General features: G+C 40.4%; 1 protein-coding gene across 1 annotated transcript in view; it reads right to left on the bottom strand.

The window, feature by feature from the left end:
• DIAPH2 (diaphanous related formin 2) overlaps positions 1 to 26447 on the bottom strand; it is a 791835-nt gene extending 765388 nt beyond the window's left edge. The window contains exon 1 of the mRNA XM_052663405.1: positions 26313 to 26447. Coding sequence (XP_052519365.1) covers positions 26313 to 26447 — 135 coding nt within the window. The remainder of the gene's footprint in view (positions 1 to 26312) is intronic.
• Between the last annotated feature and the right edge of the window lie 1289 nt (positions 26448 to 27736).

Raw genomic sequence — 27736 nt, 5'->3', positions numbered from 1 at the left:
CACTTCAGTTTGTCAAGAATGCTGTGAAAAGTTTGGGGATTTTATTTTATTTTTTACTATAAGCTTGTATTCTATAGAAAGTCTACCTTGATTATGTGCAAGAACAGAAAATGCTAGCAAATATTATAACATTTGAATAGACTGTTGCATCTAAAAGTAACCTGTATGAACACATCAGTAGTGGACTAAAATAAAAAGTTATTTCTGAAAAGGAAAAAAATATAGAGAATTTAAAATAAACTGAGACACACTCTTCTCTACTTCATAAAATTTCTCTGATATTTCACCCATCTAAGTATCCAGCCAGCACAGTAACACATAAGAATTCAACCATTTTGAATCAACAAAATATTTACCATATACAGAAATTATACAACTATTTTCCTAACCAGTGGCTAATTTTCCCTCTTATCCTACAGTGGGATAGCTGAGGAGAGTAATCATGGGATGTTATGTGTTATCCAAAAATTCATTAGCCCTTCAAACTCAGGGCACTAATTCACACAAAGCAACAAGAGAAAAAATGGAAATTCTTTTTTGCTCATCAAAGGCAATCAACTTAAATTTTAAAATATCAAGAAGAACATGGCAGACAGGACAGCAAAGCAGAAATTTGCAATAAAAATCATGATATGGTATACTCCTCTACATATGAACTCTAACCACTTGACATTTTATCATTAAAAAGACATAAAGCATCCTTGGTTCAGAATATTATTTTTTCAATATAGTAGGGACAAAAGCCAATCCGTGAACTCCATGGGGACACATGGCTTTATTCGTCCTACCTTGAAGGCTGCGTTGCATCAGAGCAAGCCTAGGGAGCTGAACGACAGTTCATCTGCATTTGAAAAGAACTGGTAGGATATGGGAAAGATTCCAGAGTCCCCCTATCAGACCTCACTTACAAATGACACTTAGCAGCTTTCTTACCAAAATTCCTCCCAAAAATGCAGAATACTGAGACAAATGTCAAGGTACAAAGACATAGCATCCCTTAAAACTACCTAAAAAGACCATAAATGTTCCAGGAAGTCTACCCCTGGATAAAGTTTTCCAAAAAATCTGTAATACAAGAACTCAATCACTATATTTTAAAATAATTCCCTATTTGTCCATTTCCACAAAATAAAATTTCCATATTTAATAAATGCCTTAATCTCTCATGGAGAGGAAGTTAAAATAATTTGTGATTAGTCAAATCTGAAAAATGAGAATACAATCTGTCTGACTACTATAGTCATCCAGTAAGCAATTTGAAGGCATGTTGGTCCCTCAACTATGCCCAGAAATGGCAGAGAAGTGATATGCTATCTAGAATTTCATTTCAGAGCATGGAAAATGAGTCTTCACTGTATAGTACTGTACAGATATGGTAAGGTCCAGTAGGTGGGGTTACTCTTAAAAAGTTGTTTTAAGTGAAGAATTATTAAAAGTAAAAATTATTTTCAACACTTTATTGTAACCTACAACATGAAATATACTTCATCCATTAATCCTCTGATATAGTACTAAGGCCTTTTGTTTTAATATAGGCTCCACAGGAAGAGTTCAGAGCAGTCTTCCTTTCATAAACAACACCTTCAATGCATTCCCTACTATCTGCATTTTCTTTAGAATACAGAACTGAAAGATACCTTCAAAGCCATAGAAATCCTTTTAGATTTTTGTTATTTTACTCCAGACTTTCAGTTGCCTCATCTGTGCTTAATGCAATGGGCTATCTTTTCAGCTGACTTATTAATTCATGCAAAACACTTCTACTTAATTTTCATAGAAGTATTTCCTTTTTCTCACACTCATAGTTCATCAGTTTCATGATGTTTAAGTAAATTATATAATTACAATAGCAATTATAGATGACAATATCAGTTTGGGAACAAATAAACCAACTCCTTGGTAAGCCATTCAACAGATAGGAACAGAAGGCAGTTTCTAAATTATTAGAAACCAATGTTTTTAATGCTATCCATCATTTGCCTCAATAATCAAATTGCCTCAGCTTAGAAATTGCATTTCACCATTTTTGGGTAAGAAATACGAAATGATTTTTTATTAGTTAATTACTACTTATATTAACCCATTTTGGAATATATCCTTCTCTCAAAAGGTCATATAAAGCAGTCACAAACTTAGAAGAATCACTCTTCTTGTCCTATTTGCCTACTCTCAACTCCAGAAGCCTCTGCTGTGCTCATGGAAGCAGTCATGAATAAAGAGAAGCTCTGAAAGAGATGGGCTCCTAAGTGAAGAGCCAAGGCTTGAAAAGGAGAAAGAGCTTAGAGCCTGTTATTCCCAAGGAAGAATCTTAAATCAGAGCTGCTTATATAACCACCCACTCCCCTAAAACAATCTTTCATTGTCTAACTTTATTCACTTTCTTGTGCTACCTGCTGGATATTTTACCAAGCAATACGTTTTTGTTAACAGCCATCTTTTAAAAATAACAATAACAAAGCACCTGCAGAAACAATTTTAGCATAACTTAGCTCCTTCTGATACTTAGGAGAGAGAAGTTATATGACAGAAATGAGGAGCTTAGGAAGAGGAGGTAGGGAATTCTGGAATACTGAGGAACATGGAAGATCTGGGAGGGGGAATCACAGAAGGAGGGTTGTCATCTGAAGGGAGGGGCCTCATTATATAGAAAAGGGGTACACAAAGGGATTTGGGGAATCCAAAAGATAAAATACACCAATTTCAAAATACTGCCAAGGGTCAGCCTTGTACCTAGAAAAGAGATAGGAAGAATCATTGATCCTATACCACATGGTACATGATTGCTCCCAGAGCCCAGACTCATACTATTAATAAAACAATGCACATGAAACATACATGAAACGTACATTAAGTGGGATTTGAAAAGGGGGAGCTACCCTGGGAACCTAACCTCCTTGCAAGTTTCCAAAGAAACAATGTTTTCAGAGATATAAAAAAGAAAAATGCCTTACAAACACTTTTTGGAATACAGTGTGTTCCTAGTGTCCATGCTAAAGAATACTCATAGGGTAAAATTGAAAATGTAGGAGATTAAGGAAAGTTACCATTTGCAACAAAGCAGTGGTTGTCATTAAACCACCATCATGATATGCTACAGCAATGTGTCAACCTTTGCTAACCTTTGACCCTTTGGATAAAAATTGCACACACTAAAAGGATTTTGACACACCTCCACCCAGGGATTCTTTGTGCAACGCCTCCACCCAGGTTAGGTTAAGGTGAGGATATGTTATTTTCTGTCTATTCCAACTTTTAGTCACAATTTTGTAGATTTTTTTTCAGCTTGCATAAGAAAGCAGGTAGGTTTTTAAATATGCTTTTTCAATCAAAACACACAGATCCAGGACATTTTTCTATCCTCCTCTAGGAGTCATCCTCTCCTCCCACATAGTAGAGAGGGTTTCTGGTCTAACAAGCTACCTCGGTACCTAGCAATGATATCTCACATTCATCTAAAGATACTGTGTCCAAAACCAAACTCCTCTTCCCACCTCCTTCCCCCTCTCCCTACTCTTTCATTGCAGTTTTTCCTTCTCCACTCCAGATCCTACCCCAAATCAGTCAATCACCAAGGCTGGCAGCTTCTCCATACTAATCTTCATTCCTATGACCACTGGCCTAGTTCAGCTGTTCATTTCACATCTCTTCTATTATAACTTCTCTGGTCTTCTAGCCTCCAATCTCACTTCTTTCCAATCGTTTTTCCTCACTTTATTTACACTTTTTATTTTATATTGGGGTATAGCCAATTAAATGTTGTAACAGTTTCAGGTAAGCAGCCAAGGGACTCAGTCATACATAGACATGTCTCGCTATTTTTCAACTTTCGGATTCAGTGTTAAAAACTCAAATGCATATGGATTCTAAGTAGATGATATAATTCAGTGATGCAGGAAAGTAAATGTCACCTAACACTAGACTCCATGTTGAAATGCAATAAGGGGTGGATTGTGGTAAATCCAAGAATACTTGACCCATTCAAACGGGATCTTATTCAAGGACACTGGACTGCTGACAGTCACAAGGGAAGATGCGTTCAGTATCACAAAATTACACTGATGTTTCAAGCGAGGCCAGAAATTTGGATTTATATGTGTAAACTTCCAATTTTTAAGAGCTGGCAAACATATCAAAATGTAAAAATCATACTGCCAAGACTGCAAGCCAAACCAAACTAATCTGCAGCCCACATGTGACCTGCAGGGCTGCCATTTTGCAAACTGTGCATGACATCACTTGTTCTCCAACTTCAGGGTACAGAATCATCTGGACAGTTTATCAGTGCAGATTCCCAGGGCGCACACCTGAGAATCCAAAAGAATTCTCATTCAGCTGGTTCACTGGAGCTCCAGAATATATGGGGTTTTTTTTTAATAGCAAGCTTCTCTGGTGGCCTTCAGGCAAGTGGTCCTAAAACCACTTTTCAACAAACCTGTATGAAAGGGAATCTAGGGGATTAGAGGGAACGAAAAAAATGAAAACTATATTTCTCATCCACTTAAAAGACCTTAAATATCTGCTGTCCCAGGGAAATACAACTTAGTATCATATTTGTTTCAACTTTAAACAATAGTGCTCATTCATTAACACATTTTCAAGTGACATATGAAACCAGTTAGGCTTATCAAGAAATTGCTTTTTTCAATGTACTGGGCATCTCTCATTAATAGGAGGGCAATGGCTATATAATTACCATTAAAAATAAAGTGGTCTTCTAAAAAACCAGGAATATTTCTTGTTTACTGAAAAAAAAGGTATTATTTGGCTTTTATTTTAATGTTTTAATTGATGCAGTCTATAAGAAAATCCTGAAACAGAGTATACCAAAGTCCATGAATTCACAGTGAACTCCTGTTTTAAATTCTGAATGCATGTTTCCCATGGGGACTATGGGGGGTGCAGGGAGAAAGAAGAACCCAATTAGTCAGTTCCTAGCCTATTTCAACCCAAATTATTAATCCTTCCTGTCTCTAAATCCCAGCCATTCATATGGCACTAATCAAATATTTATGTGTATACAAGTCATAAGGCTTCCCAGGTGAGTTAGTGGTAAAGCATCTGCCTGCCAGTGCAGCAGATGTGGAGTTCAATCCCTGGGTCAGGAAGGTCCCCTGGAGGAGGAAATGGCAACCCACTCCAGTATTCTTGCCTGGAGAATCCCATGGACAGAGGGGCCTGGCGGGCTCAGTCCACAGAATCACAAAGAGTCAGACATGACTGAGTGAGCACACATGCAAACAAGTCATATTCTCCTTATAATCCTTGATAACAAGCACCTATATTTCACAACTCAATACCTTTCAGCACTAAATGGAATATTAGGAAACTGAACTACACTACAACATTTACTGAATAAGGAAGTAATATCTAAGGGACCTTAAACTGTGTCCCCCACTATTAGGCAAAGGGCAGGGAGGAATGAGTACCAGAGGAAAAAGTTCAGGGCTCTCATCAGCCCCAACACTTGGGCAATAAAGTCACACGGTAGGGAGAGTGGGAGAGAGACTTGAGAAGTAAATTGTTTCCAGCACCACCACATTTATGGAGGTCACTGAGAAAGAAACAAAACAGACTTACTCCTACTCGGGATTGGGTCACCAAGTCTCAAGGCAACATCAGTGGGAAGAGGAGGCAAAAAGCCAGGCAATATTTTTGGATGTGACATACCAGGGGAGCCCGTGCTCAAGGGCCTCTCATATGGCCATGTATTTATAACTCAGAGAATTTCTGTCCTCAGCTTTGGTAGTAATACCCTTCATACTTCAAGGGCTCAAAAGGGATTTCATAAGAATCACAAATCTCTCATGAGAAAGTTGTCTACCAAAGATGATTCATGTCCTATAGACGGATGTCTTTTTAGAATAATTTTGTAATCCAACAAGGAGCATGAAAAACTTCCCAGCCTATATACCTTGCAAAATAATGTCCTGTTTTTATAGCTACAAACTATTGCACAAAAAATTAATCATTCACTTTCAGTAAAACACATGATAGGCAATAGCTCTACACTCAAGAAAGAGAAATAACCACAAAACATTCTATTTTGGCCTATGTATCTTTGCCCTCAACTAAATGAAAACACTGAATAACAATTATGTATACAACAGAAAGAGAGTAGACTTTTAAGGGAGCAGCTAAATCTTAAAATCTTATATGTATACATACACACATATATATGCAATATAATGTATTATTAATAATTATAATATATATTTATGTTCAAATGTATAACATATATGTTCAAATCAACCTAATAATTAATAAAATAATGATAATAGATACTATTTCAGTCACATGTTACAAAACCAGCTTTGTGCCAAGAACCAGAACTAGATTAACACATACTTTGATAGTGTGGATATGTGAAATTCTTTGCATATAGACAAATTTTCATTCCTCTGGCTCTTATCTCTAATTCATTTAGGTCTCTACAGTAATAAAAGCTTTAAAAATTGTAGTAATATAACTAAGTTGACAGTATCTCTTAATATCAAGCTTACTTGTTTAAGCACTTGAGTTCAAATCACAGCCCTAAGATGATTTTGCCATAGTGGGAAGAAATACGTCTCTTCTTACATTGTCATAGGAGATTCACATGTGAAAATGGAAATAAACCAACAAATCATGATAATACTGGAGTGAGGGTACTTTCACCTAGTTTTGTGTATCACAAATCTTGCGGCTTCTCTGGGATTATTCCAGGAACTACAATTCAGCCTAGAACATGACACAGAAGTCTGACAGCAGCAGCCTTGTCTGCTGAGCTACCTGACCTTTAGAGCAGTTATCTATGAGCAAAACGAAAACCACCACCAACAAACAAAAACAAGAAACAAAAAAACAAAAAAACTTTAGACTTAGAGGCACTGATCTACAAAAGCAGCTGGGAGCGAGGGCCAATTACATCGCTGCCAGACAGTAAGCTTTCTAAGTACCCTATTCAGGGGACATGTTTAGTTTCACAAGTTCAAAGCTGTCAAAGTATGCCAAAAGGTATCAGAATTAATAGATGCCTCTCTGCTTACACTACAACAGGCCAATTACCACGGAGTACTGACAAAAGATTTTAGACTTTGTGATATTTCCAGCTATAACAAGTCTAAAGGAAGGTCTGATGGGAAGGAAGGCCTATCACCTCACTCCCCTGTTTGGATACTCTTCCAGGCTTACAGAAAGGAGTCCAAACTGTTTAGAGAAGCATCAGGCACTCACTGTGATGGAGCAGCTCTTTCCCTTCCCCCCACTCTCACTTGTACCACTGGGTCTCCCTGGCCTAACTGGTAAGGCCTTGCACTTGCACCACCTCCCTAGCTCCCTTGCAGCGGTGTGTAACTGTTCTCACTATAGGGAACACCCTCTCTCCACTCTCTATCACTGTTTAGGCAGGACTTCCTGTGCCTTAAGTCTCTTCTACAGCCCATCTTTCCATGAAACCAGCCCTCCGTGCACAGCACTTTTTACCTGTGCATTAGCGTTTACCATGTTCACCCGCCTACCTCTGGTTTGTACACACCAGACTCTCCAAGGCTAGATTCCTAGTGGACTGGGACTATTGATTTCCATATCCTAATAATGTTTATCACAGTCCTGGGGTGGGTTTCACCAAAACACTTATTAAATTATATTAAATTATATTCTTCTTGAACAGGAAGAATTTCAGAGCTAGAACAATTCCAACTGAGTAGCCTGCCCAAATCCTCAGTAGTAAAACTAACCATATTCAGCTCCAAATTAGATGTTTACAGACAACTCCCAGCCAACTCCTCAAGCTCTATTCTTTCTCAGCTAACTCAGTCTAATAATGAGGAAATGTGTTCAGATACATTTATTAGACTTTTAAGGTTTGGGACTTTTAACTAACAGTTAGAACTAGACATGGAACAACAGACTGGTTCCAAATAGGAAAAGGAGTACGTCAAGGCTATATATTGTCACCCTGCTTATTTAACTTCTATGCAGAGTACATCATGAGAAACGCTGGACTAGAACAAGCACAAGCTGCAATCAAGATTGCTGGGAGAAATATCAATAACCTCAGATATGCAGATGACACCACTCTTATGGCAGAAAGTGAAGAACTAAAGAGCCTCTTGATGAAAGTGAAAGAGGAGAGTGAAAAAGTTGGCTTAAAGCTCAACAATCAGAAAACGAAGATCATGGGATCTGGTCCCATGACTTCGTGGGAAATAGAAATGGAAACAGTAGGAACTGTCAGACTTTATTTTTTGGGGCTCCAAAATCACTGCAGATGGTGACTGCAGCCATGAAATTAAAAGAGGCTTACTCCTTGGAAGAAAAGTTATGACCAACCTAGACAGCATACTAAAAAGCAGAGACATTACTTTGCCCACAATGGTCCACCTAGTCAAAGCTATGGTTTTTCCAGTAGTCATGTACAGATGTGAGAGTTGGACTATAAAGAAAGCTGAGCACTGAAGAATTGATGCTTTTGAACTGTGGTGTTGGAGAAGACTCTTGAGAGTCCCTTGGACTGCAAGGAGATCCAACCAGTCCATCCTAAAGGAGATCAGTCCTGAATATTCATTGGAAGTACTGATGTTGAAGCTAAAACGCCAATACGTTGGCCACCTGATGTGAAGAACTGATGCAAAAGTAATTAGCCTCCAATTAAAATAAATAAATTTAAATTTAAAAAAAGAAAAAGAAAAGACCGTGATGCTGGAAAGATTGAAGGCTGGAGGAGAAAGGGGACCACCAAGGATGAGATGGTTGGATGGCATCACAGACTCAATGCACATGAGTTTGAGTAAACTCCAGGAGTTGGTGATGGACAAGGAGGCCTGGCATGCTGCAGTCCATGGGGTGGCAAAGAGTCGGACACGACTGAGCGACTGAACTGAACTGACTGAAGGTTTGGGATAGGAGGAAAGATAAAAATGCAAAATATGAAGTTGATTTTCATAAAGTAGAAGAATATTATAGTTCATTTCAAAATTTTAAATAAGACTCTGTTATTTCTGAGAAACCAGCACGCTATTATAAAAGAGGGTGTATTTTGGAATCAGAATCAATTCACCTCTCTGAGACTCATTTCCCTGCTTTGTAAATGTGGGAAACAACTCTATTTCCCACAAATATTTAGGATAAAAATTAAGTCAGATGGTAACGTAAAGCTCCCACAACACTGCCTGGAGCATTTGTAGATGCTCAGAGAATGTTATTTCCTGTTCTCCTCCTCACATCTGAGTTGGTGAAAAATGCTTCATATGATCATTCATACTGGGTTACAGAGCAAGTTCAATCACAGCCTTCCTTCCCTCCAAGATCTTAACATTCCAAATCAACAACCTGTAAAAGTAACTACCTGCTTTCCATAACTCTGAACATGTGTATGTGGTGTTCCCTCAGTTGAGAATGTCTTTTCTTTTAAACTTATCAAACTTTTCTTCACTCTTCAACATTCAGATTCTAATATGGCCTTTGCAAAGTCTCTCCCCTCCCTGGCAGGTTCAGTATGTGACATTCCCCAGGAGCATTCTGCTCACACTTGTTTATTACAGGACTTACTACTTTCGACTCATCTGTCCCTCTTTTTCTCACTAGGCCACAAGCTCAAGAGTAACACCTATGTGTAGTTGTTTTTATCCCCTCGATATTGTCTCGTACAGAAGGAGGATTTGATGTGTGGAATGATCACAGACCATAACACCATTCATAATGAGCACAACTGTGAACATAGCCACATGTGCTGCAGAATGAACTGGTTCTCTATGGGGAACTGCAAGTTAAAGAGGCGGGAGTTGACCTTATCACTTTCAATCAGGCAATTAAGATTGTAAGGAATGTATGAAAAAAAATGGAAGGAAATATGTACTAGTCACTGTGGAAAGAAAAAAAGATAAGAGGTCATTTCAGGCATATGGACTAACATAGCTAATAGCTTCACTTAAATAAAGAGGCAAAACAGAAAAAGAAAGATAAGAAGATTAAAATTAGGTAACTTAACAGTAACCCTAAATATGAACATAAGCTTGGTCCCTACGAGTCGGGTGCGAAGTAGTTACTGATTTTCACTGGTCAAATAGGGAAGTTAACCTTGACCCCAACTGGAACAGAAACCATAAACGCCAGTCAGTGACTAATATTATTGAAATACAGTCTGGTGATAAGAAAGGCAAGAGTAAACTTCATCATGAATAAATAAGCTTGATAAATATCATGTGTGTGTGTGTGTGCATGTGCTCACGCATGCACGCGCACACGTTAAAGGGGGATGGGTGTCAAGTTAATTTTTATTTTCCCTGAGACTAGGAAGAATATGAAAACCACTGTCCAAAAAAAAAAACAAAACACTGGCATAAAGTATTTCAGGTTTCAGATGGGTCTCAGATAAATGAATCAGCAACTATATACTGGTTTTATAAGTACAGCATCACAGTTAGGAGACGTATTTCAGCAAACAGTGACATAGTATTGAACTGAGATGTCAGAGAAGCTAGAAAGGCTTGGCCTCAACTGTGCTCAGGCAGCCCTGGAAGAGGCATAGGATGGCCTGCAACTAGACGTGGAGAAGAGCAGATAAAGTGAGTTGCTTTTGAGGCGAGAGGCAGGGAAAGTTGTTACTTTTGGCAGTCAGCCAATTCAGAGGCAGAAGCTGCCAGGGAAGACTGGGCTGTGGAATCTAACATCTATATAGACGATGATCTCAAAATGATAAGTGTCAAACGTTGTTGAGGTATCAAGGAACCAGCAGATGGAAAAAGAGCCTTTCAAACTCATTAGGATATTTTTTGTTTTTTAATATAAATTTATTTAAAAATGAACATTTTTCTTAGAGGTCAGAAATGAGAGAAGTGATAAGAGGTATCGCTTACAACTACAAAGTTATCAACAGTACACCCCAGCAGATAATCCAATAATGAAAAGGAAAGAAATGAAAATAAAATTGGTGAGAGTCAATGAAATAAATGATGCTTCCTTGAAGACATCTTCCTTGAAGATCTGGCCCTGTCTCAATACAGAGGAAAGGACAGAATGGAGAGACATTTTGTGCAGGAGAATTCTTTGTCATGGGGGGCTATCTCACACATCACAGAATGTTCAGCAGCACCCCTGACATCTATTCACTACATACCAGTAGCATCCTCACCTATTTGACAATCAAAAATGTCTGCACATTGGACAATCAAAAATTACCAAGTGTCCTCTGGGAGGTAAAAGTACACCCCACTGAGAACCAGTGCTGTAAAGAAAATGAACCTACTTTTGGGGACAGAGGAATGCTACACCCTTCCTTAAATATCTGTCCAAAGCACAAAGTTCTTCGGGTTAGATGAGGTCAAAAACCAAAGAAGGACATCAGCAACCATGACCACATTTGAAGGAAGCATGAAATTGTAAGAACAGATAGGAGAGGTATTTGAAAAACAAAATTTTTAAATACTCAGTCTGCTTAGTTAACTGCTGTCCCAGTTATATTTATATCATTATGTGAGCTTAAGACAGCCTTTACCTCCTAGGTGGTACAACAGCTCTATGAAAAGAACGGTACATAGTTCTATGGTACATATTGATGGTACATAGTTCTATGAAAAGTAATAATCAAGAAATTTCAGCTCATTAAGGTAAGTGATTAGAAGAGTGAAATAGCCCATTTCCAGGCATATACTGTTGTATTCGTGATCTATTTTACTCATTACCTTTGGTCTAAAGGTTCCTTTTTCCTTTGGGGAGGGATGATGGTTAAGGTTGAGGAACCAGACGTCAAATCACATTATGTACTTCCCTATCACTTGGCACCTAAGCCCATAGTTTAGGGCTCTATTACTCGTCAACACATCAACGCAATAATAGTTTGTCACAACACTTTCAGCAGTCTAATTAAAAAAGACAGCACTTGGCTGAATATGTCACAGTTTTTTAGCAGCCAATCTTTAGGCAAAGCAGGAAGGAGAAGGAAGCAGCAGGAGAAGGTAGGTGGTTCTTGGCACTCCCCTCAACAAGAAACAATGCATGTTGTATACTTGTATAACAGAAGATAGCATTAGCTTTTCCAAAGCAGTTTTACTTCACATAAAATTTCACAAACAAACAGAAGGAGAGTGGGGAGGGGAGGAGAGATACAAACTACCAGATGAAGCAGGCAGGATGGCTTCCAAAGTAACTGGTTCGAAAGCTACACTATTCCTGGCTAACAAAAGACAAAAGAGTGAGAGAATCTGCAATATGCAACAGTAAAAAATACAGGAGGCCTTGTGTTCTGGTGGTGGTTTAGTGGCTAAGTCGTGTCTGACTCTTGTGACCCCATGGACTGCAGACTTCCGGGCTGCTCTGTCCATAGGATTCTCCAGGCAAGACTATTGGAGTGGGTTGCCATTTCCTTCTCCAGGGCTTGTATTAACCATGACATTATTTGATAGAGACTAGCCTGGTTTTTTGTGCCTTTTTTTTTTAGTTTTTTTTGTTTTTTTTTAAATATAAATTTATTTATTTTAATTGGAGGTTAATTACTTTACAATATTGTATTGGTTTTGCCATACATCTGCTTTTTTTTTTAATAATTATCTTCATGCATCCTTAAAATCCACAGCCTTATCACTTTCATCCTCATGGTTCTCTTCTAGTAAGTCTGACCCACTACTGACCCACTACTTCATGGCAGTGAATCAAAGAATCTTGACTTTTGACTATCAGTGACAATAAAATGAATGGTCCCTGAACTCTCCCTTCTAAATTAGACATAAGCATAGTACAAATCTGGGCTTCCCTGGTAGCTCAGCTGGTAAAGAATCCACCTGCAGTGCAGGAGACCCTGGTTCAATTCCAGGGTCGGGAAGATCCCCTGGAGAAGGGATAGGGGCTACCCACTCCAGTATTCTTGGGCTTCCCTGGTGGCTCAGATGGTAAAGAATCTGCCTGCAATGCAGGAGACCTGGGTTCAATCCCTGGGTTGGGAAGATCCCCTGGAGGAGGGCATGGCAACCCACTCTAGTATTCTTGCCTGGAGAATCCCATAGACAGAGGAGCCTGGTGGGCTATAGGCCATGGGGTCGCAAAGAGGCGGACACGACTGAGCAACTAAGCACACACACATAGTACAAATCTAGAGCCGGTCCAACCATCACCAGTGCAGAGAACCACTCGGTCTTCAGATCTTCAGAGCTACTCTGAAGTTTACCGTCTTACGTAATATAGGCCAAATCTTGGTTAAAAACATGGATTTTTATAATCACACTGGTCTTGAATTCCAAATTCACCACTGCATAAATTCAGGCAAGTTACTGATTGACTTTGAACCTTTCCTCCACACCTACAAAATAACGTTGTGAGGATCAAATGAGTTACTATTGATAGAGACGGGGATCTCTGCCACCCATCCCCAAGCACCCCTGCACACTGTTGCTGGGTTTGCCAAGACTGAAAGGCTGGACATCACTTCAGCGAAGCCATCTCCTAAGGCTGTGTTTGTAGAAAGTGACTGTGATGATGAGGTAATAGTATCACTGCTCCCCAGACAAAGAGCAGGGTTGCTTCTCCTTACCATAAAAGTGGGAAGTCAGCCAAGCTCAGTGTTCCCCTCCCGTAATGCCACTGACTGTCTGGATAGGCATCCATCCTGGGCTACCTTGTGTGACTTAGGACCACAGTGAACCAGCCATGTCATGTTGCCATTCTAGCTACTGCTTTTGTAATGAATAAGAAACCATCTTTTGCCACTGATCCAGGAGTCTTGAGTCTTCCATAATCATCTAGGAAGCAGTAACAGGATAAAACTCCAAACTCTCCAATGTACTTGACAAATACATGCAAGACACTTAGGGTAGCAACTGGCACATATGATCTTGTTGGTTATTGCAAATCCACTCTGGAAAGGCTCGAGTACTATACTCGGTCAGTGAACCAAGGCTACCACCCAAGGAGTATGACAACCCAGAGCAGAGCCAGCAGGGTTCTGCACACAATGCATGGTTAAACCAATGTTGACGTCACCTTCACTAAACTAGACTCACTCAGACTTCAGAAACAGGACTGTAAAATTAACCTATATTTTTTCCTGTTAGCGTTCAGCCTTAAACAGTCATCTTTCATGACTGTCAATTTTTCTTCTAACTAGAACCCAGATGTCATGTATTTATGTTAGGTCAGATTCATTACAGCTCTCAATAACTTTTGACTCCCAGAATGTCAGAGCTGAATGGAACCTTGGAAACTGTTTATTTCAACTTCCTTATTTGACAGAATAAGCTGACACCAAAAGGGAAACTACATAAATGGCTTGCCCAGCATTACATTTTAAGAAGTAGTTAGCTTACTCTCTATATAACTTCTTTAAATTGCCAGAAACTAACTCCTAAAAAAAAATACAACTTAACAGGACCAGTTAGATATCTTATTAACCACTTATTTCAACTCTGTATAGCATATAAAATACTCTTGTCATTCAGTCACTAAGTTGTGTCATATTATTTGCAAACCTATGGACTATGGCATGCCAGGCTCCTTGGGGTTCTCCAGGCAAGATTACTGGAGTGGGTTGCCATTTCCTTCTCCGAAAGAATCTATATGCTAAGTACTAGAACTAGGTGAGACACAGTCTCTGCAGAAGAAATTTAAGTCTAGCAGCATAATATTTAAACAGTTATAAACTACAGGGACAGGGAGGCCTGGCACGCTGCAGTCCAGAAGTCATGAAGAGTCGAACACAACTGGGCATCTGAACAACAACAAAACTACATTAAGTGACAAGGAAGCAAGAAAGTGTTACATGTAATACTGAAAAGACTGGGTTTTTCCCCTCTATAGGCAGTGGATAGCCAGCTAAGATTTTTTCAAGCAGTAGTTATATAAATGTTGGATATGCAAGAGATAAAATGGAGCAAGTCCAGTAACGAAGTTTTTCTGACATGCCAGGGAAGAGATGAGGACATTAAATAAGACAATGGCAGTGGAACTGTTGAAATGGCATTTGAGAAATACAAGTGATATGACTTGGTGAAAACCTTGTACCTCTCCCACAAGAAAGCTACACTGCTAGGGACTAAAATGGAAAGTGGTGATTAAACCCCAAGATCAGCCTCTGCTCCCCTTAATTCCACTCACATCTAAACTTTTCTTCTTAATCCAGGCTCAAAGCCAATCCACATTCCAGGAGCAGGCCTTGAGTGTAGCTGCTTTGCCACTGGGTAACGTTTTCTGATCTGGGGTCCCTCAGACAGAGTGTTTCCTCTTTTTCATTCTTTTTTTCTGCCCCCTTACTCTTCTTGGCCTCTGGCTCAGTCCTGGGCTCTAAGATTCTATAAAATAAGATGTACCTTGAAAACATGAAGGGGTGATACTAAGAACAAAATATGGCTTCTACTAGTTTAGGGCAACATGGTCGGTGACAGGTATAGATAGGCAATGCTTTTAAATAAATCTATCACACTCAATAACTGATTTCATATCCAATGGCAGCCCTTCTGCATGTTACCTCTGCGGCCAGGTAGTAGCATACACCATTAATAATAATCACTGCTGCTGCTGCTGCTAAGTCGCTTCAGTCGTGTCCAACTCTGTGTGACCCCACAGACAGCAGCCCACTAGGCTCCTCTGTCTCTGGGATTCTCCAGGCAGGAACACTGGAGTGGGTTGCCATTTCCTTCTCCAATGCATGAAAGTGAAAAGTCAAAGTGAAGTCGCTCAGTTGTGTCTGACTCTTAGTGACCCCATGGACTGCAGCCTACCCGGCTCCTCCATCCATGGGATTTTCCAGGCAAGAGTACTGGAGTGGGGTGCCATTGCCTTCTCCGAATAATACTCACAGAAACCAGTAAAAACGATAGAGATGACCTTCAGGGATGGAAACAAGCAAATGATAACACATTACTTAAAGGGAGGGGGTTGAAAGCACAGGTTTGTAATAGAACATTTTGATCCACAGTTAGCTACAACAGAGCTGGTAGGAAGAGCATGGAAAATTGGGTCCAGAGCCCTACACAATTCCTAATTTAAAGTATAACTAATGCCTCAGTTCCATTTTTCACAGAGATATGGCCACTTAAAGTTTAGTATTTTGTCTCAGACCTACTCAACTTATATAAAAATGGAGGATTTGGATCTCTCAGAAATTCACAAGACCATCTGAAAACGGTTTGATGAAGGAAGCACAAGATATACGGAACATGCTTGATAATTTAGACATTAGGAAACATGAGTTAGCCCTGCTTCAGTAAAACAAATATATGAAAAGCCAAACCACCAGCATGGATAAAATCCAGGCCATTTTTATTTTTCTGCATTGTAAAATTATTCTTCCCTTTAATAGCTTGTTTAAAGACCATTAGCTACTCAACCAAAGGGGAGGGAAAATGTAAGCTAATGCACTGCCAATGAAAAACAAGCTGTGAGGTCAGCCCAAGAAAAGATTATTTCTACTCACAAATGTTTTATGTACACCCTGACTCTTCTGGAACACATTGATTTTGTAATGGGAGGTATTAGACCGCACAGCATATTATTAAAGGAAATGCTTCTGACATATTTATTTTAACCCATTTTAACTTTCTTCAAGTTACTGCCTTGTATCATGGGCAATGTAAGTGAAAATGAATTGGACTTATGACATAAACTTCAGAAAAAAATGCAGTCTTACTCATATGATCTGTAACCACATGAAGCACTCTTGAGGCACAAGAATGTCAAGAAAATGACTGGGAGGAGGGCAGAAAGGGAGGAGGAGCCTGAGGTCAGAGAAAGTAATCAACATACTGAACCTGTAGCCTAGATCTCCAAGGACACAATCCTCTACATTTGAGGGCTGCAATCATATATAAGCAGGTTTTGAAAAACACTGCACATACATGGACACCTTATATTGTCTATTTCAGAATCAATGACAAATGGAAAAATACCTATTCTACATGAGACATTAAACTAAGTTCTGTGCCTTGCTGAATTTCCTATTTGGTGTGAGAATAAAATCCACCTGGTCTTAACTGCAATAGCTAACCCACATGGCACCCCTGTGTGAACTAGAAATAGTCGTCCCCGGAAGTCACAGTCCTGAGACTTGGCAAATGATTTGGTAAGTATTTTGACCTCTGTGGTCTCACACCCGTAAGCAGGGCTCAACCATACACAGCAACGCCGGTCTTGATAACACATGTAAATTCAAAATGTCAGTGTGCAGTCTATACCAGGGCCTTGCTTTCTCCACAGAGAATCTTCCTAAGCATCTTCAGCCAAAATAATATGCTATTAAGGCTTTGAGATTTTATCAGTGATGATTTCAAAGCACACAACACACCACCTCCAGAGTTGTCTTTTCTTCAAGCAAAATGAAAGAAGAAAACCTGCCACCTGTTCAGCCCAAACAATTATCAATCATCATCTATTTTGAGGAAAATCAACCCAGCTGATTGGGTCAGCCTAGAAGATGCAAACCTACTTGAGTCTGCAAAGCTCGAAAAATTATATGCCTATCACTGCCCAGCACAATAACAGCACGAAATTGCTGTCTGGAAAGTAGTGGTTACACAATTTCGTTAGTAAATCTGTGTGGAGTCTAGGCCTTCTGCCCAAGCTGATTTCTCATACTTACCCACTCCACCCATCCCCAGCTCCTCATTAGTGTAGGCTGGCTTTCAATTTTAACCCTACAAATGTCTAAATAAGGAAACTTAATAGTTCAGAGTTCTTTGCAAAGCTTTGCTCACCCAATTATCCACAGGCAGCAACCTAGAGTGTTTTTAAAAGGCTAAAAAACAAAGACAGACACAAAGTACCAAATTGGTCTTTGTATGGAAATTGAAACTAGAGCTAGTAACCTGAACTTAGTCATCTAGAGCACCTATCAGAGAGTTCTATGAACCCTTGATTGACAAAACAATAAGCCGATCCTTTGCCCAACTAGCTACCATATTCCCCTGGGAGGGAATTCTTGCACATAACCCCACTCCAAAAAATGCAAAATGAAGAACATGTGATTACCCAATTAGTAAGTGGAGCCAAAAGTCTTAATTCGGTCTCTTTTCTCAGCACATAGTAGCTGTTCTAGGGAGCCTCTCCACACCTGTATGTATAGTCAACCTTTCCAGGTGTTTCTACAGAATTAAAGACAGAAGTGAACTTAACTGGAGCTGATACATATGATACTTTATGTGGAGCAACTTTGAAAGACATTTTGCCATTAATTTAAAGCTTCATTTGTATAAAGAGCTCAATGAGATGTACATTAATTAGGCACACACTCAGTTCAGTTCAGTTCTGTTGCTCAGTCGTGGCCAAGTCTTTGCGACCCCATGAATTGCAGCACGCCAGGCCTCCCTGTCCATCACCAACTCCGGAAGTTCACCCAAACTCATGTGCATCGAGTCAGTGATGCCATCCAGCCATCTCATCCTCTGCCGTCCCCTTCTCCTCCTGCCCCCAATCCCTCCCAGCATCAGAGTCTTTTCCAATGAGTCAACCCTTCGCATGACGTGGCCAAAGTGTTGGAGTTTCAGCTTTAGCATCAGTCCTTCCAAAGAACACCCAGGACTGATCTCCTTCAAAATGGACTGGTTGGATCTCCTTGCAGTCCAAGGGACTCTCAAGAGTCTTCTCCAACACCACAGTTCAAAAGCATCAATTCTTTTTTGAGGCAACTGGGGATATTGGATTATGAGTTGAGTGTCAGAAGATACTGAGATGATCCCAATGAATATGTTAATTTTGAAAGATGTGACAGGGGCATAGTGGTTACTTTTTTTTTTAGTCAGTCATTTTTAGAGATGCACACTGAACCACATAGGAGTAAAACGACACAATATCTGGGATCTGCATTAAAGTACTTCAGCAAGGAAATAAATAAAGGATGGATGAAGCAAATGTTGAAAATCAAAACTACTATATGTAGTTAATGGATATAATACCCCATGGTGGTGTCTAATTCTTAGTAGGTTGAAATTTCTCATACCTTTTCATAATAAAGCCTTATTAACTAGCCCATATTACAAATAAAGTGAAAACTCTATTTTAGTTCTTTTACTTTTTGCTGGGGAAAGACCAGCAAAATAAAGGCAGATAAAAATTCTTCATAATTTTGAGCAGATCTTTACCAAAGCATGTGGATATCTATCACAGAAGAACAAATAGATTTTTAAAGGATCGTCCCCAACATCTTTTCTCCCCTTGATGAGCACCAGAACTGCTAGGTGACTGAATCAATAGCCTTTGAGAAATCACTCATTCCTAATGAAGTCGTGGATTCCGACCTAGGCCTGCCTGAATAGCCACCTGAGGAATTTCTCACTTGCCCTCGGCACCACAACAGAGCCCTGACAGAAAGAGAGACTGGAGGCCAACTTGCAGTTCTGTACCTGGTAAGCAATGTAGCTGACTCTTGCTAAAGCAATACAGAAAGACCTTCCTTAAACCAAAGCCTGTGTAAATGGTGATTAGTAAAATTTTGCTTTCCACATTCTTTCGTGAGAAAGGCACCCATACCCGTTTTCCCAGGCCACTTCACAGAAAGCAAGCAAGGATTAGGATTCAGTTGAATGTCTGTTCAAGCCACAGCCCAAGTAAACAATTTAAACTGAAACCGATTCAGCCTCATCAGGTAAGTTTTACATTAGGACAAATTGATTTATTTCTATTTCTATTACTTACATTGATAATAAATAGTTATGTGAAACTGCATCTCAACTTTCCTTTACATGCATCATTTTTTGAGCTGTCTTCCACTTGAGTGTCTTTTATAAGATGTCTACCTGGATCACAAGTATATAGCTGTATTTCAAATCACCTGGCCATCATGTTAATTTCTTGAGTCATGAGACAAAAGTAAGTATGAAACAACCAAAATCTGATGAAAGGAACTGGTCTCTTCTGCGTGGCAGACTGAAATATAGGACCAAGAGAAATTTGGGTCTTCAATAATCATCCCTAATTATAATATCCAGTGATACTTAGTCAAATGTGCTATTTCATGTACATTAGCATATATTATGTAGGCACTATTTTCAGAGGATCCTGTTACTTACAGTGTTGAGGTCAGGTTGGAAAAGTATATGATTTTACTTCAATGACATGTTGCTACTGCCCGAGATCTTGGCATTCAGAGTGAAATCTCGGTGGATTAAAATGATAATTGTTCCAAAAAGGAATTTTAAAAAAAGAGATTTCATCATTTTTCACTTTCAAAGTTCCTGAAGCACAGTGACTCAGTGCTGTCTCTAACGTTGACAATAGAACTGAGAGCTTTAAACTTATCTTTAGGTCAGACTCCTTAACACATCAGTGACTCAGTTTTCTTATTTGTACAACAGCAGTAAGCTGCCTGACAAGACAACTAACTGTCATAGATATCTAGTGAAACTTTTTTAACAGAAGTTTTAAATTTCTCAAACTGATACATGGAAAAACAAGGATAGCCTGATTATTAAAAAAAAAAAAAATACAGTGAAAAAAAATTAAACTCACACCTTACATTTATTAAACAAAACAAATTATTTGCAGAAGGACAGAATGTATAATCTTTCAAACAGACAAACTGGAGAGAGAATAAGGAATCAACCAAAAAATAACCTTATTATAGTACTTTATACAATCATGTTAGAACTATCAAACTGCAAGAAAGCCATTAAACTATCCAATCACAATGCATTTGATTCGGGTAATAAGGAGTTAACAATATTGCTGTATATTTGCACAGCAATATAAAATTTCCTATATGCTTTCTCATTCACCACTGTGTTTTATCTAAATCACCTTGTGAAGGAAATCAGGTAAGCATTATCTCTGTCAGACATTAATCAAGGGCTCAAACCCTCTGCTATTAAACGGCCCGTCAGAGATTACAAGCAACTAAAAGACTAAATACTGGAACCCAGGTCCTTTGGTCCTCTATTCAGTATTCTTTGGCTAATAATCCAATATCTCGTACTATTATCAATAAAATGTTACTTGGGTCACGAATAGTTTTTTTTTTTTTTTTAATATTTATGGGAGTATAGTTGACTTACAATGTGCTAGTTTGTACAGCAAAGTGAATCAGTTATACATATACATATATCCACTTTTTCAGATTATTTTCCCATATAGATCACTACAGTGTAATTGATGATATACATGTCAATTCCAATCTCCCAATTTATCCCTCCATTCCGTTACCCCCTGGATAACGATAAGTTTGTTTTCTATATCTGTGACTATTTGTATCATTTTTGTTGTTGTTGGATACTGGTTCCCCACATGGAAGTTCAGGCTGTGACATCACAAGAACCCAATCAAACAAATAAGAAATCAAGCTAGAAGTTTCTCAACTTTCAAAATTACAGAAAGGACACAAACATGTACAAATAGGTTCATATGATGGAGTATATATTCTAAGAGGAAAAAACCAGCACATTTCTTTTTCAAAAAATCTCTTTTCAACAATTCATACTCTCAAAATGCCTGGCCTATAGGGAAAGAATTCCCAGCTAATAATAATATGTTGAGTGCTTCTGCACCCCAGCACTGGTCTGCAAGATTTAAGAATAGGCATAACGCAGGACCCTTGCCCAGAAGCATTTTAAAATCTATTGGACATACGAGATCAGCATATAACGTTAAGACTCATGACAGGAGTTCGGAATAAGCAAGGGCTTTCAGAAAGCTGATGGCTTAATGGAAGAATGAGAGTATTATGAGACACCACCTGGAGAGGTTAGATTTATAAAGAAAAACACGGCAGCCCATTTCCAATCTGGTGAAGATGTTCAGGGTGTGTAGAAGGAAGGAGAGGTGATGGAGCAGCAGGAGGAAACAGAGATGCAGAGAAATATGCTGAGTAAATGGATGACTGGAGGCACTGCAGTTGAAATTCAGGTCTCCAACCTTAAACAATGAACTCATACCATTCTGCTCCTCCTAACTGGTCTTCCTGCCTCCATTCTGGCACCCCTGTCCAAGAAAGTCTCCACTATATTAAGTTTCTTTCTGACACACAATTCTGATCAGCTCGGTCTCCTCAAATCTCTTCAGTGACTTACTATGGCTTTCAGAAAGAAGTGGAAACTGGAACATGGCATACAAATACCCATCAAGACCTGGACTCAATCTCTTTTCTGACAGGTCCACCATATGTAACTTTTGTTTCAGCCACTAACATCAATCCACAGCTCCTTTACTGGGCATGCTACCACATCTCTCTACCTTTGTATACACTGTTCCCTTAAATGCCTTTCCCTCCCCTTCATCAATTAATGCCTCATTCTTCAAGCCTTGGTGCAAATACCACCTACTATGGTAAGCCTTTCCTTCCCACACTCAAGCATTCAATTTGAGTCAGACGCCTCTCCATGATGTTTCTATTATCACCCTCCTCTGCATATTCCCATTGTTCCTTATCACACAGCTCTGTAATTGTTAGTTAACTTCCCTGTCTCCCTCACTAGACAATGGCATCTTTATATCACCAACCTTCAGAATAATGCCTAGCACACAGTAAGTGCTCAGTTAAGTCTTTGCGGCATACAGGAACCCACTATGCTCACCTTTATCAATTCAAATCAAAACGTTTAAACCAATTAAAAACAAATAACCCAATATTCAGAAAGTTATATAAGAACCAGAATATTAACTTCTGTTACTTTAAGTTACTAACGCAACTACACTATCTAAACAACCAAAGGCTTTAGGAATTATACAGAAATACAAAGTCAAAATGCAAAAATGTCAAAGAATGCTACGCCACTCTACCCCACAGTATGTATGTGAGGGGTGCTGGTTCTACCTTTAACACTGTGCTTAGTCGCATCTGACTCTTTGTGACCCTTTGGATTATAGCCCTCCAGTTCCTCTGTTCATGGGATTTTCCAGGCAAGAATACTGGAATGGGTTAGCATTTCCTTTTCTAAGGGATCTTCCTGACATATGGATCGAACCCAGGTCTCCTGCATCTCCAGCACTGGCAGGCAGATTCTTTACCCGCTGAGCCATCGGGGAAACCTGCCTCTTACACTAGCCTCTCTTAATGGTTAAATCACTGCCTGAAGTATGTGCGATTCAGGATGTCCTTCATGACACTTCCCGAGTGTTCTGAACTACTTGAGTTGACAAAACACATTCCATGGTTGACATCAAATTGCTAATTAATTAAGATTCATGTTGTTTGATGACATGCTACAATCTGGGCCTAACCAGACGGTTTACATAAAATACAAAGCTCTACTACTAAGGCATTATTCAAATAGTGACGAGTCCAAAACAAGGTTGCCTTCATTAAAAATAACCAAAATAAAAGGGTCATTATGAGGCTGTATATATGAAGAAGAGTGAAGTAAGTTTTATTAAACTGATTTAACTAATCCCATGCAGAAGTCATTAAAAGTCCTGAAATGTTGCTCTGAAATCTTCTCACTAATACCCATCCAAAGGTTAAAGGATATAAATAAAAGTCATTCCTCTCTATAGAAAACGTGTCTTCCTTCTCCAGTTTCCCAGAACAATGAGAAACTAAATGAAAACAACTGAACCACAACCCTTATACTGTATGAATCCACTATACCATAGCTATGGTGTTAAATTTTCTACATGGTAGAAACTTTCATTTTAGCTAATACTATATAGATGTTTTTAATTAACTGTTTACTGACAGATGAACTATCTTCAATATCGACCACTGATGCAGTCAGTGTTATTTCCCTTCTCCCTTGTCAATGACCTCCTCCTCTTCCCAGTTTCTTCAAGTGGAATCAACTTGTAATTTCCTTTACTCTCTGGTAACCCAACAGTTTCATTCTTCTATAGGAGACACATGCCTTTAAGGAACTGATGAAAACTAGGGGGCCCAAAAAATAAATGTATCTACATACACTCAAATTTTTTCATATGATTTCAGTTTAAGAACCCTTATCCCCCATAATCACCTACACAAATAATGTCTATTACTATATGGTGCTCTCTTACAACCTCCCACAACACCTTACACACACACAGACACATGAACACAATTAAGGACTACTACAGTGATTAACAACACAATACTCAACATTATAAAATTTAGTCCAGGTAATGCTTTACCCTACCAACAATATTTCAAGAATCCCAGATGAACTCCTCTCTTAGGCCTTAGAACATGTTGAGCACTTCAATAAGACAACTCAAAATAAGGAGTAAGGCATTTATTTTAAAAGTTTACCAAGTCTTATTATTTGGTCAACTTTAAAACCTTAAAATGAACTGAAATGTCGTCCTAAATATGTGTTTATGAAGTCTGAGATATCTGCTTGTAAAATCATGTAAGGCTCAAAAGTTATTTTGAGTACAAAAGAAAGTTCCCATTGATATCAACAAACTCTTGGATTCGAATACTTGTTCTAATGTATTAATCTATGTTCAACACCAAATAGTGTTAGCTAGGAACTGAAAGTGATACCATCTCACAACTATCTAGTTACCTTATCAAAGCATAAAAGATGAAACAGGACAAATGACCAAAGGGAAGGGAAGCATAGAATCAAGGTGTTATTACTAACAGACAGAGATAAGTGCTTTTTCTTGAACTCGTATATCCCAAAAGTGGAAGGCTCTTGCTGGATGTACCAAACTTTGTGGAAACTATCAGTTCACTTTTATTTTTGTTTAAACTTTTAATCACTGTTTAAGCCAGTTCTGTATTGGGTCCAAAAAGAGAAAGAAAGAAGAAACATGATCACTCTTTTACTGCAAAATGATAAATTTCAAAAATCACATCAGGATTTTTATACATTAAACTTGGCGATAGAAACAAAACTTTTCTAAGTTTTGTAATAGGAGTACCCATTAAACCTCTGTCAGGGCAGATAATTCACAAAGAGCTTGTGACTCAGTTTCTTCATTTGTAAATACTAGAGGGGAGAGTGGTAACAGGACACATCAAGTAACTGTCAGTTTGCCTCAAGTTAAGGTGGAACTGATGAGACCTTAGACTGGTTGTTTTATTACACCCTGCTAGGTCCCTTTCCACATAATAGAAGGCTGTAAATTTCCTGTAACCATAACACTTCGATCACTATTTTCCAATCTGGACAGTCCATAATTGAAAGGCAAACAGAGGGCAAGAGAGAAGCACAACAGGTATCAATACATACTAAATGGCCAGATGGCCTAAGAAAAGTCTTTAGTTATAAGGTCACTGCGTCCTTCCTTATAACCCAGTTGCTGGTTAAAACTGAAAACTAAATATACAACATGTGGCTTTTGCGCTCCAAACAAACAGAACTTTCGGACAGGAGGAGTATTTGCTGAATTTGAGCTGGAAAACCATGTCCCCTCTGTCATCCGAATGAGAAAGTTTATTGATAAACGTCTGCCTAATATTTGCCAGGGCTGACAAAAAAAAAGTCTTTAGCCAATACGCTGTATGAATTTGACCAGTTTTGAAGTTTCACTATTATTATACCGTTTTTCTATAAGCTCAAGGCAAAAAAGAAGGAAAAAAAAAGAGGAACCTTTTTAACTGATGAGTTGAAGAAACCCCACTATTTCCCAATCTGATACCAGGCCCCAGAGATTTCATTCCTCCTCACATGAAGTCAGTGGCAGGAAATGGACTGCCTGCTCTCACTCGTTCAGACACTCTCAAGACGGGAGGTTTGTGCAGTCGGTCTACTGCTTTTGAGCGTTCTTAATCTACTAAGTGGAAGTCCTGGACGACTGGCGATCACACACACACGACAGTTGGTGGTGCCTCCTCCAGCCTCTAACTCCCACGCTCCCCCCACTCTTAAAGAAATGTTGCTTGGGCGAGCACATGGAGAGGCGAGGGGGGGGCACGTAGGCGCCTCTTCCTTAGATATCTGGTAAAGCAGAAAATACTGGGGGCCTAAGTTGTGTGCTTTTTGTCGCGGTAGTGGTGGGATTTTTGTTTGGTTGGTTGATTGTTTGGTTGTTTTTTTGTTTTTCTTTTGTAAGTCTGTGAGTGGGCTCCCTAGTACTGGGGCTGAAAAAAAGCGAGGTTCCCCTGCCCGGACCCTAAGCGTTAAAGAGTCAAAACCCCAGCAATTGATACGGATGGGAGGGGAATGAAATCGCGCAAAGAAGGATCGCGCCCCCAAGTTAGACCAACAACAGCCCCTACCCTGTACGCGGGGTCTCCCCAAGTTGGGGTGGGGCCTTTCTCCTTCCCGCACCGCCTCCCGGCTGCCAAGACGGAGAAAGGAGTTAACTGGAGAAGGGGGTGCTCTTCCGCCCCCACGCCGTCTCCGCGCCTCGGCGTGGCCGCTGCTTTAGCGGCTCCCCGAGTTGCACAGCGAGGTCGCGGGTCACCCTTGGGAGGGGGCCCCGGGTCCCCCCGTGTTCAACGGCAGGAGGATCCCGGGGCTCTCGCTGTCCCTAAGGCCGGCGGGGGCTGCGGGAGCACTCACCAATTTAGGTTTGTTTTTCGTTTCCTCTTCGTTGGCGGCCCGGCTCCCCGCGCTCCGCTTGTTGCTTCGGCCCCCACCGGGCTCCTCGCCGCTGCCTCCCGCGCCCGCCGCCGCCGCCGCCCCGGGCTGCTCCATCTTTCTTCGGCCCTGTCACCTGTGCCCTGGAACCCCACTTCTGCTTCACTGAGGAAGCCCCTCGGGGCGGTCTCGCTGCCCCGCGCCGATTCGGCAGCGCCTCTTCCTGGAAGGGCAAGTGGGTCTGCCGATTTCACGTCCCCGGGGCTCTCGGCTCCCAGGCACCCCAGACTCGACAAGCCGCTGCCACTACTGTGCGCCGGGGCAAGCCCTGCCCCCGAGCGGCTGTAATTACCACGGTCGCCGCCGCCCTCAGGGCGGTGTTTAGGGTGGAGGGAAAGTAGGTGCCTATCTCTTTAAGAGGGCCTCCGCACACGTGATTCATCAAAGTGCCCGCAGTCCGCCGCCCGGGCGCGGAAAGCTGCTTCCTACTCCCGCTGCCGGGCGGCCCGGCTACTGAGCATGCCCGGCGCGGCGACGGCTGCCAAACGAGAGGACTTGGAGCTGAGGTTAAGCACTGATTTCCCTTCCTAGGGGCCTAGCGTGCCGTGGAAGGGAACTAGCCGAGAGAGAGGAGGTGTAGCCCATTTTAGAGACGGGGACACTGAGGCCTGGGAGGATTCACGTGTGAGTTTTACCTGAGACTCCGCTTCCACTCGTGTAGGCCAGAGCACCTTCCCCGGCTGGCCGAGGCCTTGCCGGGGGTGTGGTTGTGCTCCACTCCGTGGGAGGGGTTGATTGGCAAGACAGCTGGCACCCCGCAGGAGCACCGCCATGGGGAGCGCTGCTTAATTGCCTAGACAGACTGTACGGGTCGAAGTGGAAGGCGTGGGTGTTTTCTGTTGCCATGATTGCGTTGAGACCAAAGAAACGCAGTCGTTCCTTCATTCCCGGGCTGCGAGGTGGGAGAAGCAGCAGCCGCCCACTGCTTAATCCAGAGGGGCAAAGCACCTACGGTGAGCTAACAGTTGGATTGAGTGCTATTTTCAGTGTTCCGAACTACTTTTAGGTTTAGAGTTGTGGGGAGCGAGTAAGAACTCGTGTGTCAAAGCTTTGTTAAAAATGTAAATCTCTAGACAAATGCTAGGTAACAGCGCAGCAGCCACAGGGCACCGCGGGTATTCTTAATTTTTCACCCTAGAGTTGTCAGGAAGAGGCCCACGCCTCTTTAAAAACAGTGTTCACACTGAGAACAATCGCGGGACCTGGCAGAACTTGAATGAACCACCTTCATACAACCTAGAGAAGCTAGAAATGTAAATTTAGATCCCATGTGCCTATAAACATGCCCATGTGCCTGTTATTCATATATCTTCAGGCTCTGATCTTTTTGCCCTACTTCCCTTCAA

This window comes from Budorcas taxicolor, chromosome X (genome assembly GCF_023091745.1).
Source record: "Budorcas taxicolor isolate Tak-1 chromosome X, Takin1.1, whole genome shotgun sequence".
Taxonomy (NCBI): domain Eukaryota; kingdom Metazoa; phylum Chordata; class Mammalia; order Artiodactyla; family Bovidae; genus Budorcas; species Budorcas taxicolor.
Note: the sequence above shows the minus strand (reverse complement) of the source record. Positions and strands in the feature narration are given on the sequence as shown.